This window comes from Camellia sinensis, chromosome 6 (genome assembly GCF_055761805.1).
Source record: "Camellia sinensis isolate YWXY chromosome 6, ASM5576180v1, whole genome shotgun sequence".
Classification (NCBI taxonomy): Eukaryota; Viridiplantae; Streptophyta; class Magnoliopsida; order Ericales; family Theaceae; genus Camellia; species Camellia sinensis.
The window spans coordinates 14,826,470-14,841,383 of record NC_138966.1 but is presented as its reverse complement, the minus strand read 5'-3'; the positions used below and the strand labels follow the sequence as shown (position 1 = coordinate 14,841,383).

The 14,914-nt window shown below is 32.6% G+C and overlaps 1 protein-coding gene and 1 long non-coding RNA gene across 3 annotated transcripts; both read left to right on the top strand.

The window, feature by feature from the left end:
- Window positions 1-5,403: 5,403 nt before the first annotated feature.
- On the top strand, window positions 5,404-7,599 carry LOC145792234 (uncharacterized). The gene is made up of 3 exons (XR_014331622.1): window positions 5,404-5,900; window positions 5,986-6,130; window positions 7,194-7,599. It is a non-coding gene; the product is annotated as an uncharacterized LOC145792234 (long non-coding RNA).
- Window positions 7,600-13,017: 5,418 nt separating this feature from the next.
- On the top strand, window positions 13,018-13,854 carry LOC114261924 (uncharacterized). 2 transcript variants are annotated; one of them, XM_028202255.2, is made up of 2 exons: window positions 13,018-13,242; window positions 13,327-13,854. In XM_028202255.2, the coding sequence occupies exons 1-2, from the start codon at window positions 13,134-13,136 to the stop codon at window positions 13,842-13,844; spliced, it is 627 nt and encodes a 208-aa protein (XP_028058056.1). In that variant the 5' UTR covers window positions 13,018-13,133; the 3' UTR covers window positions 13,845-13,854. The 2 variants fall into 2 exon arrangements, with proteins under 2 accessions (XP_028058056.1, XP_028058055.1); XM_028202254.2 differs by having other exon boundaries at window positions 13,042-13,242; window positions 13,324-13,854.
- Window positions 13,855-14,914: the final 1,060 nt, after the last annotated feature.

Sequence of the window (14,914 nt, the reverse complement as noted above, 5' to 3'; positions counted from 1 at the left end):
TTGAACGAGTCATTCCAAGTTGCTGTGATCATTGAGAAACTTCCCAATGGTTAGAAGAATTTCAAGAATTACTTGAAGCACAAACGCAAGGAAATGTCAGTTGAAGAGCTGGTTGTCCGACTCCGGATTGAGGAGGATAATAGAAAGAAATGAGGGAATACCTCCTCAGTAAAGACCAATGTCGTTGAGCATGGCAAATCTTCTGGGATAAGGAAGAAGCCCCCTGTGAACAAGAGCTCTAAACTGGAGCCAAGGGGTGATGTTGCAAAGAAGTCGGCTTACAAGCCGCAGGAACCAGGTTATCGGTTCTTTGGGAAGTGTTATAACTGTGGTAACGAGGGGCATCAGGCTAGTGACTGCCGCAAGTAGAAGAAGCCATACAAGACCAAACCTCTTGCTCATATGGCAGACTTACAAGAGCGCTCCCATGAGGAGGATGATATGCACTTGTCTGCCATTGTCTCTGAGGTGAATCTGGTGGGTTCAAACCCAAGAGAATGGTGGATTGATACTGGGGCTACACGCCACATCTGCTCCGAGCAGAAGCTGTTTACAACTTTCGAACCTGTTACAAACGGTGAGAAGTTGTTTATGGGAAACGCTGCTACCTCGATTGTTAAGGGGAAAGGAAAGGTGGTCCTGAAGTTGACGTCAGGAAAGAAGCTGACCTTGAACGAAGTCCTGTATGTTCCGGACTTTCGTAAGAATCTTGTCTTAGGGTCTCTTCTCAGTAAACATGGTTTTCGCATGGTTTTTGAGTCCGACAAGGTCGTTCTTACCAAAAGCGGAATGTTTGTGGGTAAGGGTTATATGTTGGGGGGTATGTTTAAACTCAATGTTATGACTGTTATCCCAAAGATGAATAAAGGTGCATCTTCTTCTGTTTACATGCTTGAGTCTTCCAATTTGTGGCATGGTAGACTAGGACATGTGAACTTTGAATCTTTACGTAGATTAATCAAGTTAGATCACATACCATATTTTAAGATTAATCCGAAACACAAGTGTGAAACTTGTGTTGAAGCGAAGTGGACAAGATCCCGTATGAGTTATGAAAAGACGTTAAGCTTTCTTATAAATTCTTACGAATGTGGGGGTGTCCTGCTATAGTGGCGATTCCTACACCCAAACGAGTTAGGATAGGCCCAAAATCCGTGGATTGTATATTCATTGGTTATGCACATAATAGTAGTGCATATCGGTTTCTTGTACATAAGTCTGAAATTCTAGACATACACAGGAATACCATCATGGAGTCAAGGAATGCATGTTTCTTTGAAGACATTTTTCCTTGCCGAACCCATGAGGGGGTTCCAATGTCTTTGGAGCAATTTGATGAGCTTGCTAGTGAGGATGATCACGTTGATGATTCAGGTGATGATCAAATTGAGGTTTTAGATGAGCTCAGAAGGAGTAAAAGGGCTAGGATATCCAAATCTTTTGGTCCAGACTTCTTGACTTATATGGTTGAGAACGAACCTCAAACTTTCCACGAAGCTGTGACTTCTCCTGAGAGTCCTTTATGGAAAGAAACGATCAAAAGTAAGATTGACTCCATCTTACAAAACCACACCTAGGAGTTGGTAGATTTACCTCTAGGTTGCAAGCCTTTAGGCTGCAAATGGATTTTTAAAAGAAAGATGAAGGTCGATGGGTCAATTGACAAATATAAGGCAAGGCTCGTTATCAAAGGGTACATGCAACGAGAAGGCCTGGATTACTTTGACACGTACTCACCTGTAACTAGGATGACATCCATTCGCATGGTGATTGCGATAGCAGCTTTGCGCAATCTTGAGATACACTAGATGGATGTAAAGACAGCTTTCTTAAATGAGGATTTGAATGAAGAAATCTACATGAAGCAACCTGAAGAGTTTTCAGCTCCAGGACAAAGCAAGAAAGTCTGTAAACTTGTCAAATCTTTGTATGATTTGAAACAAATGCCTAAACAATGGCATGAGAAGTTTGACAATGTAATGTTGTCAAATGGGTTTAGAATCAACGAATGTGACAAGTGTATTTATGTCAAAGACACTGACAGAGGTTATGTTATTTTGTGTCTATATGTTGATGATATGCTCATTATAGGTAGTAACGATGAAATGATCAAAACTACCAAGAAGTTGTTAAACTCTAAGTTTGACATGAAGGATATGGGCATTGCAGATATTATTCTGGGAATTACGATTACCAAAATCTCTGACGGAATTGTACTATCTCAGTCTCATTATGTTGATAAGACACTTGAGAAGTTTAGTGGATCAGATACGAGTGTGTCATCAACACCTGTAGACTTAAGTCTACATTTTACCAAGAATAATAATGAAAGTGTCTCATAGTTAGAATATTCTCGGGTAATTGGAAGTTTAATGTATTTGATGAGTTGTACTAGGCCGGATATAGCTTACTCGGTTAGCAGGCTTAATAGATACACAAGTAATCCCGATGCTTCTCATTGGAAGAGCATTGTGGGGGTGTTAAGGTATTTACGTTACACTCGGGATTATGGGCTGCATTATACTCGATATCCAGCGATGCTTGAAGGATATAGTGACGCGAATTGGATATCAGATATAAAGGACTCAAAGTCCACTAGTGGATATGTGTTCATTCTTGGTGGGGCAGCCGTGTCTTGGAAATCTTCCAAGCAAACGTGTATATCTAGATCAACGATGGAATCAGAGTTTATTGCTTTGGATAAAGCAATAAAAGAAGCAGAATGGCTTCGCCATTTCATTGAAGATATTCCACGTTGGTCTAAACCTGTGCCAGCTATTTGTATTCATTGTGATTGTCAATCTGCAATTGGCAGGGCACAGAGTAATATATATAATGAAAAGTCTAGACATATCCGTCGTAGACATAATTCCATGCGACAACTACTCTCGAATGGAGTTGTCTCTTTAGACTATGTAAAGTCTAAGGACAACACTGCGGATCCGCTAACCAAAGGGTTAAGTCGAAACGTCGTCAAAAGGAATGGGGTTGAGGCCTTTGAAAGTTACCGGAATGGAAACCCAACCTAGTTGACTGGAGATCCCAAGATCTAGGTTTAATGGGACAACCTAATTGCGTGTAACGGTGGTATGTCACTGAGGAGGTTAAACCTCCAGTCATTCCTTCTATCAGCGATACCTGCAAGTGTAGAGGTTAAGCTGAGCTTTTAATGACTCTAGTGTGTTAAGTTGTTGAGCTGAGTATTGCAGGATACTCAAGTAAAGTCACCTATGTGAGTGTGAAATGGGACCGCTTCTAGAAGAATTGGGCAGGCCAAGATTCTTTGAAACCATTCGCTGAACCAGGCTAGTGTCCAGGGCCACACAGGGCACACCAGTGAGGACAGAATGGTAGTAGGAGTAATTCCCGTGTGAGATCTATTATCTCAGTTTACATAAACGGCAGAGCAGTTCAAGATGTCTTATTCACTGATCAGCCAGTAAACTCGATAGGTTTTCACTGGGAGAGGTTCAAAGCCAAAAGCTACCTTCTCTGATGTCGGGGTTAGTTCGTTGTACTCTCTCTTCGAGTCATTATTGTTGAACGATGTCCGTTTGTTGAGTCTTTCGGTCAATTTTTATTCATGTGAGGGATTGTTGGAAAAAATGATTTTTGGTGACTTTAATTTAATATTAAAGTGTGGTGACTTTAATTAAATATTAAAGTGGGTCCCAACTTTTTATTGTGTTAGGTCCAAATGAGCCAAAAACCATTGGGTTTTGAATAAGAAATTGCCAAGAAATTGCCTCATGATGTTAGATTCATGAATAAGATTTTAAAGAGTATTTAAATCATTTTTCTTGGCTAAAGGGTGTGAATCCTTTGGGCATCCAAACTTTCATATTTTTGGAAAGGGGCTATGGATGCTTGGTGTTTTAATGACCAGCCTTAAAGGCTGGAGGCTCTTCTTCTCTCCCCTTTACATGTATAAATTGAGACCCTCCTATCAAGTTTCTATATAGAAATTTTTTGCTTCCATTTTACAAGTCAGTTTGCCAGTAAGTTCCTACATTGAGAGAGTACTGCCACTGTTCTTGTTCGCTAAGCTAGACAGAAAGTGCTTCTGTCGTAGCTGGATTTGACCGTCGTATCCTGCGAGACAGACGCCGAGATTCCTTAAGCACTCGACCTGTGAGGCGGCGAAATCTGTTTTAAGGAAACTGCTTCCATGCAGGCTTCGGTTTCGTCTCTTTACCCTTTTATTGTTTTGTGTATTTCTGTTGAAATTTAATTGTAATTATCAGCATATGTTCTTGGTATATAATTTGATTTCTTCATAAATCTATTTATTTAATTTCACAATTTGAACAACAAAACTTTGTCATTGATTTGTAGGAAAATGCCTTATTGCACTTTTTCCATGCATAATTAAGGTGGGATTTGGTAATCCAATTTAACATTCAAAATTAAATGAATTCAATGAAAATTAATTAAATTTGTTTGATATTTTCAATTTGTATCATTTATAATTTTGAACATCTCTTAAAAATAAATTAAAATTTAAGTTACGAATTGCTTACATAATTCTGAACATTGAATGTTTAATATATTATGATTATATGCCACTACAAAAGTGTACCGTCTCCACCCTATCAATGCCACCACAATTATTATCGACATTAGATTCACCACTACAACACCACCAGCATTACTCTATCTCCACCTCCACCTCCACTATCACTATCACCACAACTATCCCATCATATCATTACCAACACAATCATATTATCACCACTGTCACTACTGTCGTACTATCACACCACCACATAACCATAATCGTTGCAACCACTACAATTATCAGAACTCCATTATCATTTCACTACCACTACTATCACTGCTACCAATCTCTACTTCAACCATCACGTAGCCACTACTATCATAACTACTCAGTCACCACCACTATTGATATTATCACTGCAATCACTGCACTACTACTACTTATATTCCACCTCACACAACCACCACCACCACGACTACCCTACAATAACAATTGTCATACCATAATCACTTTGTGGAATGCTAGTATATGATTAGGCTTGCATAGTGGTGCCAACGTTGGGATCGCTTTGTCTAGCTATGATGCTTTCCACACCTACCATCATCTTCATGTAAGTTGAATTTCATCAATAAAATCAACTTTCCTTTGCCGATGAAAGAAAAAAAAAATACACAATTGTTATACCATAATCACTATCTTGCCACAGATAACCAGCGTCATTACTGCCTCCACTTGCACTTCATCATACTGCCACCACCACTATGTGATTATTATATCACTATCACAAAAGAAGTACCACTACAGGAAAAGGGGGATTTGGTGGCGTTTTGTTAACGACGTTTCTGTAAACGTCACTGTTATTAGTATTTAACGGCGTTTTATAAACGTCGCATATTCTATTAAACAAAACGACACCGTTTTATGATGGGAGGCGTTTAAAAACGCCTCCGAATGTGGTGACCCACACGCGCCCCTTTTTTGTGAAAACCTTATTTTGTATCAGAGCCTACATACGCACAGATCTCTCAACCCTTAATACATGCGCACAGATCTCTCTCTCATCCCTCTCCATCGAAGCTCCATCGAAGCTTAAATCAAAGAAGATTCAGATCGAAGCCCCGATCTGAACAAAACCTGATTCAGATCCATCGAAGCTTAAATCAAAGAAGATCTCTCTCTCAACCCTCTACACCCGTGATTTCACTCTCTCTTGCTTCAAACCCTTTCGTTTCTCTCGATTCAAACCCCTTCATTTAGTAATCGATTAATCTGCAACCCTTCTCTTCAAGTATTCGATTCACCTCTTCGTTTATTCGATTGAAGTATTCATAGATCATCGATTCGCAGATCAGTCTTATCTCTATCTCTAGTTCATGTTCGAGTTCGCAGGTCTTTCTTCATGGTAAGTGTTGATCAGTCTTATCTCTATCTTCTCACAGTCAAGTTCGATTGAAGATGATACTTACTGATGGAATCATTCGATTCAGGTTTGCTAGGTTTTATCTAGATCAGATCGATCGATTGAAGATCTATTGATCGATTGAACGTGATTTCGAAGTTCAACCTTCTTCAGCTCGGTGATTCAATCTCAGATTCGTTCAGCGAGGAAAGTGAGCACCATCATCTACCAAGGTGAGCACCATCGCTTCAGATTCGCTTGTTTTTTTTCCCTAAATTAGCATGTTGAATTTTCCTAGCATGTTGAATTTTAATCTCTGTTTTTTTATTACCCTAAATTAGCATCAGTTTGGATTGATCAATCAGTGTAGCTTAGATATTTAGGTAGAATATCTGGTTACATTATTATTATTATTATTATTTTGAATTCTAAAATATAGAACAGTTCATTATATCTTGGAATGGATTGTGATTTTGTATTCAATATTGAGAAAAAATCTAAAATTTAGAACAGTTCATTATATCTTGGAATGGATTGCCATTTTCTTAGCGACTTCCTGAGTACTTATTTTTCTTCATAAGGTACTCTACAAGTCATTAACAAATTTACTTTTCTTGAACAATCTAATTTAGCCAATAACATGTTCATGAAGTGTTGCCAATTCTGATTTTTTTGATAGCTGGGATGGTATTGTATTGTATGAAATTTATTAATTCATTGAGACTGATTCTCAATATCTGATACTGGTTGGAGGGATAGTTGAATGCTGAAGTTGAAGCAATGAAACAATGAAACATCATTCATCAGTAGGTAAGAAATAAGATCATGGTAATTTGTCATAAAATCACTAATTACCTTCAACTTAATAAAATTATGATGTATATAACCCTCATGTGGGGAAGAGATCCATTCTTATGCACAAATATTTATGTTTACACCAAAACTGGTTGCAATACAGTTGCTTGTGTGATTGATGAATTTTTGCAGTAAAAGCCATTAACAGAGCTATGTGATGCTTCCCAAAGCTCCAATTTTCTGGCTCATCGTTAAGTAGTACATTACAATTATTGTGGTAATCAGTTTTAATTGCTATGGAAATCGGGTTTGTAATTGTATTAGACTAGCTTGCACTTGCAAAATAGGCATAACAGCAGCCGAGTAAAATCCAAATTAGAAAATTTTATGGTGTAAATAGACCTTGTGTTGTGGGAGATTAGCCCAAATGCATATAACTTGCAATTACACAAACTTCCTTTTAGAAAACTTTATGATTTCTTGATGTATTCTTGCGGACAGCGGTTCAGGCCTTACAAGAAAATGCTGGAAGGTTTGCTTCTATGGTTTCTGTGTTTTGTGAGAGGCTTGGTTGGCATGATCTGGAAGGTTTGGTTTCCAAATTCCAAAATCGTGTTTCATTTGGAGTCCGGGCAGAGATTGTAGAGCTTACCACCATTCCATATGTTAAGGTTGAATACATGAATCATTTAATATTTTTCTGTCTTTAAAATCTTTTTGTGAGGCTTGGAATTAATTGGAACTTATGACCTTAATAGCCAAACCGACTTCAATTGATGTTTAGTTGAAAACTTCATTAGCAACCTAGTTAAGTTAATGATTTTCCTCATTGAAGAGATTATTTTTATTGTTTATTACTGCCAAGATTATCATTAATTCATTATTGTTATTTCTCCTTATTAGTGTTCCCGAGCTTATTCATTATTGAAGAGATTATTTTTATTGTTTATTACTGCCAAGATTATCATGTATTTAGGTTGCAATGTCAATACAAAAGAGAAATTAAAATTTTGTAAATTTCAAATATATTTATATATTTACATATCGAACAACTTAAATAAATTCAACAGTTAAATTTCAATAAATATCGAAGAGTTTTTCACAATAAAATTTTTAACATTTAGTTTCAGTATTTAGTATTTATTTTTCAAATTTTAATTTTCTAATTTATCAAATAGGATGTTAGTTCTGTATTGACATTGCAACCCTATAAAAAGAAGCTTCTCTTCAGTTGACTTTGCATATTGGAGGTTATGTTGGGTCTTATTAGGGATGACAATGGATAACCTACCCTGTGGGTATTCATGGAGACCCAACCTAAATACATGGGTTTCCCCTTTTTTTCTTATCCATTGGGTAGGGTAAGTGATATTCTTTAAATATCCATAGGGGATGGGTTGGGGATGGGTACCCACTAATTTCCCCATATGTTTTTTTTTTTTTTTTTTTTTTTTTTTTTTTTTTTTTTTTTTTTTTTTAAGATTCACAACCAAAACTAAATATACATTCAATTTTTTTTCTTTTATTTATTTATTTATTTATTCAGGTTCAAAACCAATTTTTTTTTTTTTTTAAGATCCACAACCAAAGCTAAATATACATCTAATTTTTATTTTTATTTTTAAGGTTCACAACCATTTTTTTTTAATTTTTAAGATTCACAACCAAAACTAAATATACATTCAATCTTTTTTCTTTTGTTTTTCTTTTAATTTTTTTTTAAGGTTTAAGGTTCACAATATATATATATATATATATATATATATATATATTTTAAAGTTTCAGAACCAAAGCTAAATATACATTCAATCTTATTTTATTTTATTTGGCTCAACAATAAAATCAAATACACATTAATTAACATTGTCATATTATTCTTGTCAAATTTTATGCATATCTAGAATTTTTTAAATTTATTTAAAAAAATTAAGGACAATGTCTAGTTCAGGTTTCGGTTTGCTTTTCTATGTTATTTTATTTTGTTATGTATTGTAATTTTCAGAATGGTTTGCTTATCTGAAATTTCAATTAACGAGTATGAATCTATTTGTTTTATGTTATCACACAATTTATACAACATATATATATATATATATATATATATATATATATGAATGTATTTAAAAATAAGGAAATTATAGAGAATCAAAACAAGCATGAGTCGTGATTGGTTAGAAAGGATGGGTACAAAGATTTATTTGCTAGAAAAACAAAAAGGGGATACAAAGTCTTACTAAATAATTTTTTTTTTAAAATAAAAGAATTTTTCTTAGTTATGAACAGATTTAACTGAAATCAGCTTGTTTCCCAATGTTATGCTTCATTTATTTAGATAGAAAATATTTTTTAATGAAAAATATTTTTTACAAAAAAAATTAAAAATATATTTTTTTATATTTGGTGGTGGTGGTGATGGAACGAAGGTGAAAGTAGAGATTGTGACATAGTGGTGGGGTGATGGCGGCAGTGATGATGGTAGTGGCTATGGTGATGGTAGTGTGATAGTGAAGGTGAGAATAATGGTGATAGTGTTGTGAAATTAGTAAAAATTTAATTGAAAAAAATATTTTTTGTTTTTTAAAAGTAACAAACAACAAACTTCGTGGGGGACTAAAGGAAGAAGATGGAGGATGAATTGGGTGTGGTAAGGCATAGATATCTTAAAATGAATGGTTCAGATTTGTTAAAGGTATAATTAGATTTTGGATAAATTAAAATGAATGGTTCAAATTTGCTAAGAGAAAGATGGTTTAATGTCTAAAATATCCGTGGCTAAGAGATCAACAAACAATTCCTTATTTATGCCCTAAAGCAATTTAATATGGGTCTTATAACACTTTCTTAAAACAGGTTCTTTCACATTTTATTTCTTCAAACAGGCTCTTATAACATTGTAATCAGGTTCTTGTAACATGTAAGGGAGAGAGAGAGTGAGAGAGAGATGGTTGTAATTTTTTTTAATCTTCCATGTTCTTCCACATTTTGTTTTTCAATTACTAAAATTTATTTGATTGTCTCAAAATTATATATTTGATTATTATAAAACAAACTTTTTAATTAATTAATTAATGTGTATTTGATTTTGTTGTTGAACCAAATAAAATAAAATAAGATTGAATGTATATTTAGTTTTTGTTGTGAACCTTAAAAAAAAATAAAAAATAAAATAAAAAAATAAGTTGTTAACATTAAATATATTAAAAAAGAAAGAAAAAAGATTAAAGGTATATTTAGATAAAACTTTTATAAAAAAAAAAAAAGAGAAGGTTGTTAACATTAAATATATTAAAAAATAAAGAAAAAAGATTGAAGTTATATTTAACTTTTGTTGTAAACCTTAAAAAAAAATAAAAAATAAAAAATTGTTAACATTAAATATATTAAAAAAGAAAGAAAAAAGATTGAAGGTATATTTAGTTTTTGTTGTGAACCTTAAAAAAAAAAAAAAAAAAAAAATTAAATTGTAAACATTAAATATATTAAAAAAGAAAGAAAAAAGATTGAAGGTATATTAGTTTTTGTTGTGAACCTTAAAAAAAAAAAAAAATTGTTAACATTAAATATATTAAAAAAGATTGAAGGTATATTTAGTTTTTGTTGTGAACCTTAAAATAAAAAAAAAAATAAAAAAAAAGTGGTTGTTAACATTAAATATAAAAAATAAAAATGGGGATTAAAATGGGTGGGGGAAAATCCATACCCATTAAGAAATGGGGAGGGTGATACCCATGAGGAATGGGGAATGGGGAGTGGAGAAAATTTATTATAGGGGAATGAGGATGGGAATTAATATCCACCCTATTGTCCCCCATTGCCATCCCTAGGTCTTATATAGCCTAACATAGGCGCATCTGAATTGTTTATTTTGTTTAACTACACATATAGATCATTAATGGGAAAAAAAAAATCACATTTATTCGATAATTATAACTACATATTTGGAAAATATTTTCTTGACAAAAGTGGACGATAAAGATAATTTTAAAAATAATACCGCTCATTTTATTTTATTTTAACAAACAAATCTAATAAAATCTTGAGTTATAATTATAGGGTTATTTTGAATTTTTTTTTTTTTTATGAGTAATCTACTTACATAATAGTCAAATAAAGGGAGACACTATAATGTGTTCCCCAAAAGGATGTGTATTGTATACCTATTATAATATCTTCAAACAATTTCATAGTGTTTCATGACATAAACCATAAAATGTCATAATTTTTTTCACTACAAAATTCATATCTTTATTCATCATAAAATGTTATAACAAAAATCACAAAGTTTCATAATAAAAAATCACAAAATGTCATAATATTACAATTCTTAACCTTAAGGTGTCATAACTTTTTTCACCTATATCTTTATTCATCATAAAATGTTAGAATAAAAATCACAAAATTTCATACCAAAAAATCACAAAATGTCATAATATTACAATTCTTAATTTTAAAGTGAACAACATAAATTTATTATTAGTAACTTAGGTAAATTACAAATACATTTCCTGAGATTTTGTTTAAAATACGAATTGTCTCTTGTGATTCTGAAAATTATATCTTGCCTCTTTAAATTTCAAATCACATAACAAATGATATGGTGCGGTTGCTATGCGAGAGGCATAGTAGCTATTGCTATGCGGCTATTTGGGCCCGTTTCGATACTCGTTTTGATAATTTGAACTATTCATTTTTTAGAGTATATTAAGTAGTACATACTTATAAAAAATCAAATTGACTGGATATCGTTAACTCTTTCATTGAATCGCATTTGTATTTAGTTTTATAATTCAAATCAAATTTGCTATTCATTTTTGCATATAGAAATGTAATTCAATGAAATGGTTAACTACATATGATCAACTTGATTTTTTGCAGGTATGTTCTACTCAATATATTCTTAAAAGTAAATAATTGGGATCATCGAAACGGGCCGCATAGCAATGGTTGTTGTGCCTCCTGCACAGCAGCCACACCACGTCACATAACAAATGACTCATTTTATTAATAAATTATTAAGACAATTAATAGCTTTTGATGATGTTAGAAATATTTTTTAATTACCAATTCTAATAATTTTATTGTTGCATAAAAAAATAGTTAAGAGTCTTTTTTTTTTTGGATAATTTTATTAAATAAAAAATTATGACAATGAAATATTTGTAATTTCTAAAACAATAGAAATAATCTCAAATTTACCCTAATAATTTTATTACAAATGCCATAATATAAATCACAAGAAAACACTATGCACCATATGCACTTTATAACTAAAAAAAATGATATAATTTTAATTTTTTGAGTCATAATTAAGGATATAAAAAAAATGTCATAACTAAATACAACATGAAACATAACTAAAAAAAATTCATGAATCATAACTAAAATAATGTGATAACTAAAAAAAATCATAACTAAATAAAAAAAATGATATAACTAAATGGAATAATGTTATATGTACCAATTAATATACTAATTAGTATACTAATCGATAATATGGCATAATTTTAGAAGTTTTGGATATTTGTAATTTGCTTAATAAGTAGAGTTAATAACAATGACATAATACTAATTAATATATTAGAATAATGTTATATGCACCAATTGGTGCATTAATTAGTGTACCAATTGATGATGTGACATAATTTAAGAGGTTTTTAATATTTGTAATGTGATTAATGAGTTGGGTCAATAATAATATCATAACTAGTATTGGTATACTAGTTAGTACATTAATTAATACATGTAATACCACCAAATATATTAATATATACATTAATTACTGTATGTAGCACTACCAAATATCACACACCTTTTCTTTTTTTCTTTTTTTTTGGAACTAGCATATCACACACCTTGTCATTGGCCTCGTTTGGTAGAGCTGTGGGAAAGTGATTATAACTTATAACCTGGCAGCTTATAACTTATAATTGTGAACATAAGCTAATTTTTTACTTATAAATTAAGCTTTTCCTCCCCCACTCAAAGAATAAGTTATTTTTTGATTTATAAAAAATTATAAACTATATTATTAAGCTGAACAAAACACACCAAAATAACTTAAATTAAATTAAAAACTAAGGTAAAGTTTGGCTAACCTAAAAAAGTGCACTTATTTCATCTTTTTATTTTTTTTGGGTCACATCAATCAACATCTCTTCTCTACTTTTTCTACACATAATACAAAAAAAGTCAAAAAGTACACTTATTTAGTCTTCCCAAACTTGACCTAAAATAAGGTTGAAATAAACTCCACCAAACAGGCCATTACTTTTCATCACTTTCATTACAAAAAAAATACACGTTGCCCCACAAGGCTCCAACGTTATCATTCGTAACTCATCAATATATGACCGTTGGACGCTCTTCTCAAATTCAAAATTTCATAAGTCTCCCTCTCGAATTCTCTCTCTTACATTCTGCAATTTTCTTTGAATTCCATCAATGTCCATGATGAGATCAGATCGCAAGCCACCACTCCCTAGATCTCCTTTGCGTCTTCATCCTCGTCGCGTTCTTCGCTCCACTGAGAACACCATCCAAACTCCTCTCGGTAAGTTCAAACTCAGCACAACCAACACCTTTAAATTCGTATCTTTCAATTTACTCAAATTCATTGTTTAATTCACTGAAGCAGGTTCTTTGAGGAAAACCCAATTACTGAATCGATCTTTGTACACCAAAGAATCAGAGATTCGTCCCGAATACAACTCGATTTCTGTCGAATTACAGGCATTGACGAAGATGGTACAAGACGAATTCGAAAACCCAGGTTCTATCAATGTTGGGTTTGGTAATTCAATCAGTGCAACTTCGAGTAGTGTGTTTGAAAGGGGTAGGTTTTACGAAGAGTACTCTGCAAGAAGGAATGAGAGGCTGAAGAGAAAGAAGGGTGAAACAGGGGATGAGAAGAAGAAGAAGACTGTGTACGATCTTGGAGTCAAAGTTGAATCTGCGAAGAAAAGGGATGTGAAAGGATTGAGAAAATCGGTACTTTCTACACCCATGGCGACGATGGATCGGAGAGAGAATCAGAGGTATTTTCTGAGAAGTAGCATTAAGGAAAACAAGAAACCTCCTTTGCCTGTGAATTCTCAGAAATCTGAGCTTGGTGGTGATCGGAAAATCGTAGCACGAAGGGTTCTGAAAAGCTGATTTTTCTTGAATCTGAACTGGGTTTGGTGGTGATCGGAAAATCGTAGCACGAAGGGTTCTGAAAAGCTGATTTTTCTTGAATCTGAACTGGGTTTGTGAGAAAAATCCATATAGTATTGACTTCTGCTTTAGGGGAATTGGTTTGTATGTTTTTTTTTTTTTTTTTTTTTTATGGTCCATGCTATGTTTTTTGTGTTATTTTTATTTTTTTTTAACTTCTTGTTTGATGCATGGTGCTTGTGGTTTAAGGAAAATGAGTTTTTTTTTTTTTCCATAGAGAAATCCATCTTTTCTTCTTCTTCTTTGGTTTTATAGTTTATAAATTTGTTTAGAGCATCTCCATTTCTTACTCACTCTTTTCTTTTCTTTTTTTCATTTAATCTGAGTGAAAATTTAGTTGAAAGCAACAATCCACAATTTATTCTCTTTTTTTCATCAAATCTTTTTTAATTAAATTTTAAAATTTACTGTAAAATTTTCTGTTTTAACCATTTTAATAATAATAAATAAAAAATATCTCCAATCATTACACTTTTTAAAATTTCATCAAATGTACAAATATGAGTATTGAAAATTTGGTAAAGGATTTGGTAAAAAAATTGTCCCACCCCTGATTTGATACAGATTTGTTTTACACTTTTTTTTTCTTTTTCTTTTAAGGAAAACTTTGAGTTGTTCTTGTTCATATTCTTGCCATTTAACCAAACATAGAGAAGCATTTCCATTTAACCAAACACAGTTGAGTCAAGATATGGTATATGTGCTAAGAATAATGTTAGAAACCGTTTTATCAAATGTTTCACATTAGTGTAAAACTTGCACCATGTGAGTCTCACACCATATGAAACATTTGGTAAATTTTTTAAGATTTCTAATACTTTTAATGTGCTAATATGATTATCAAGTTGAAATTCATAATAAATTGGGTGGGAGGTGTTTAAGAAATCGAAATCATTCCCGGCGTCCACTTTACCGTTGGATCCATAAAAAGCTTGGTAAATGAAGGAAAATGTTGAGGGACATTTTAAACAGCATGTTATTAGAATGATGATGTTTGCAAGGTCCATCAT

Bases quoted from the DNA above. Each gene is read 5' to 3' on its own strand.
- LOC114261924 (XM_028202254.2), top strand. From the start codon at position 13,134: ATGTCCATGATGAGATCAGATCGCAAGCCACCACTCCCTAGATCTCCT. The intron at 13,243-13,323 runs GTAAGTTCAAAC...AATTCACTGAAG, and splicing joins CACCATCCAAACTCCTCTCG to CAGGTTCTTTGAGGAAAACC.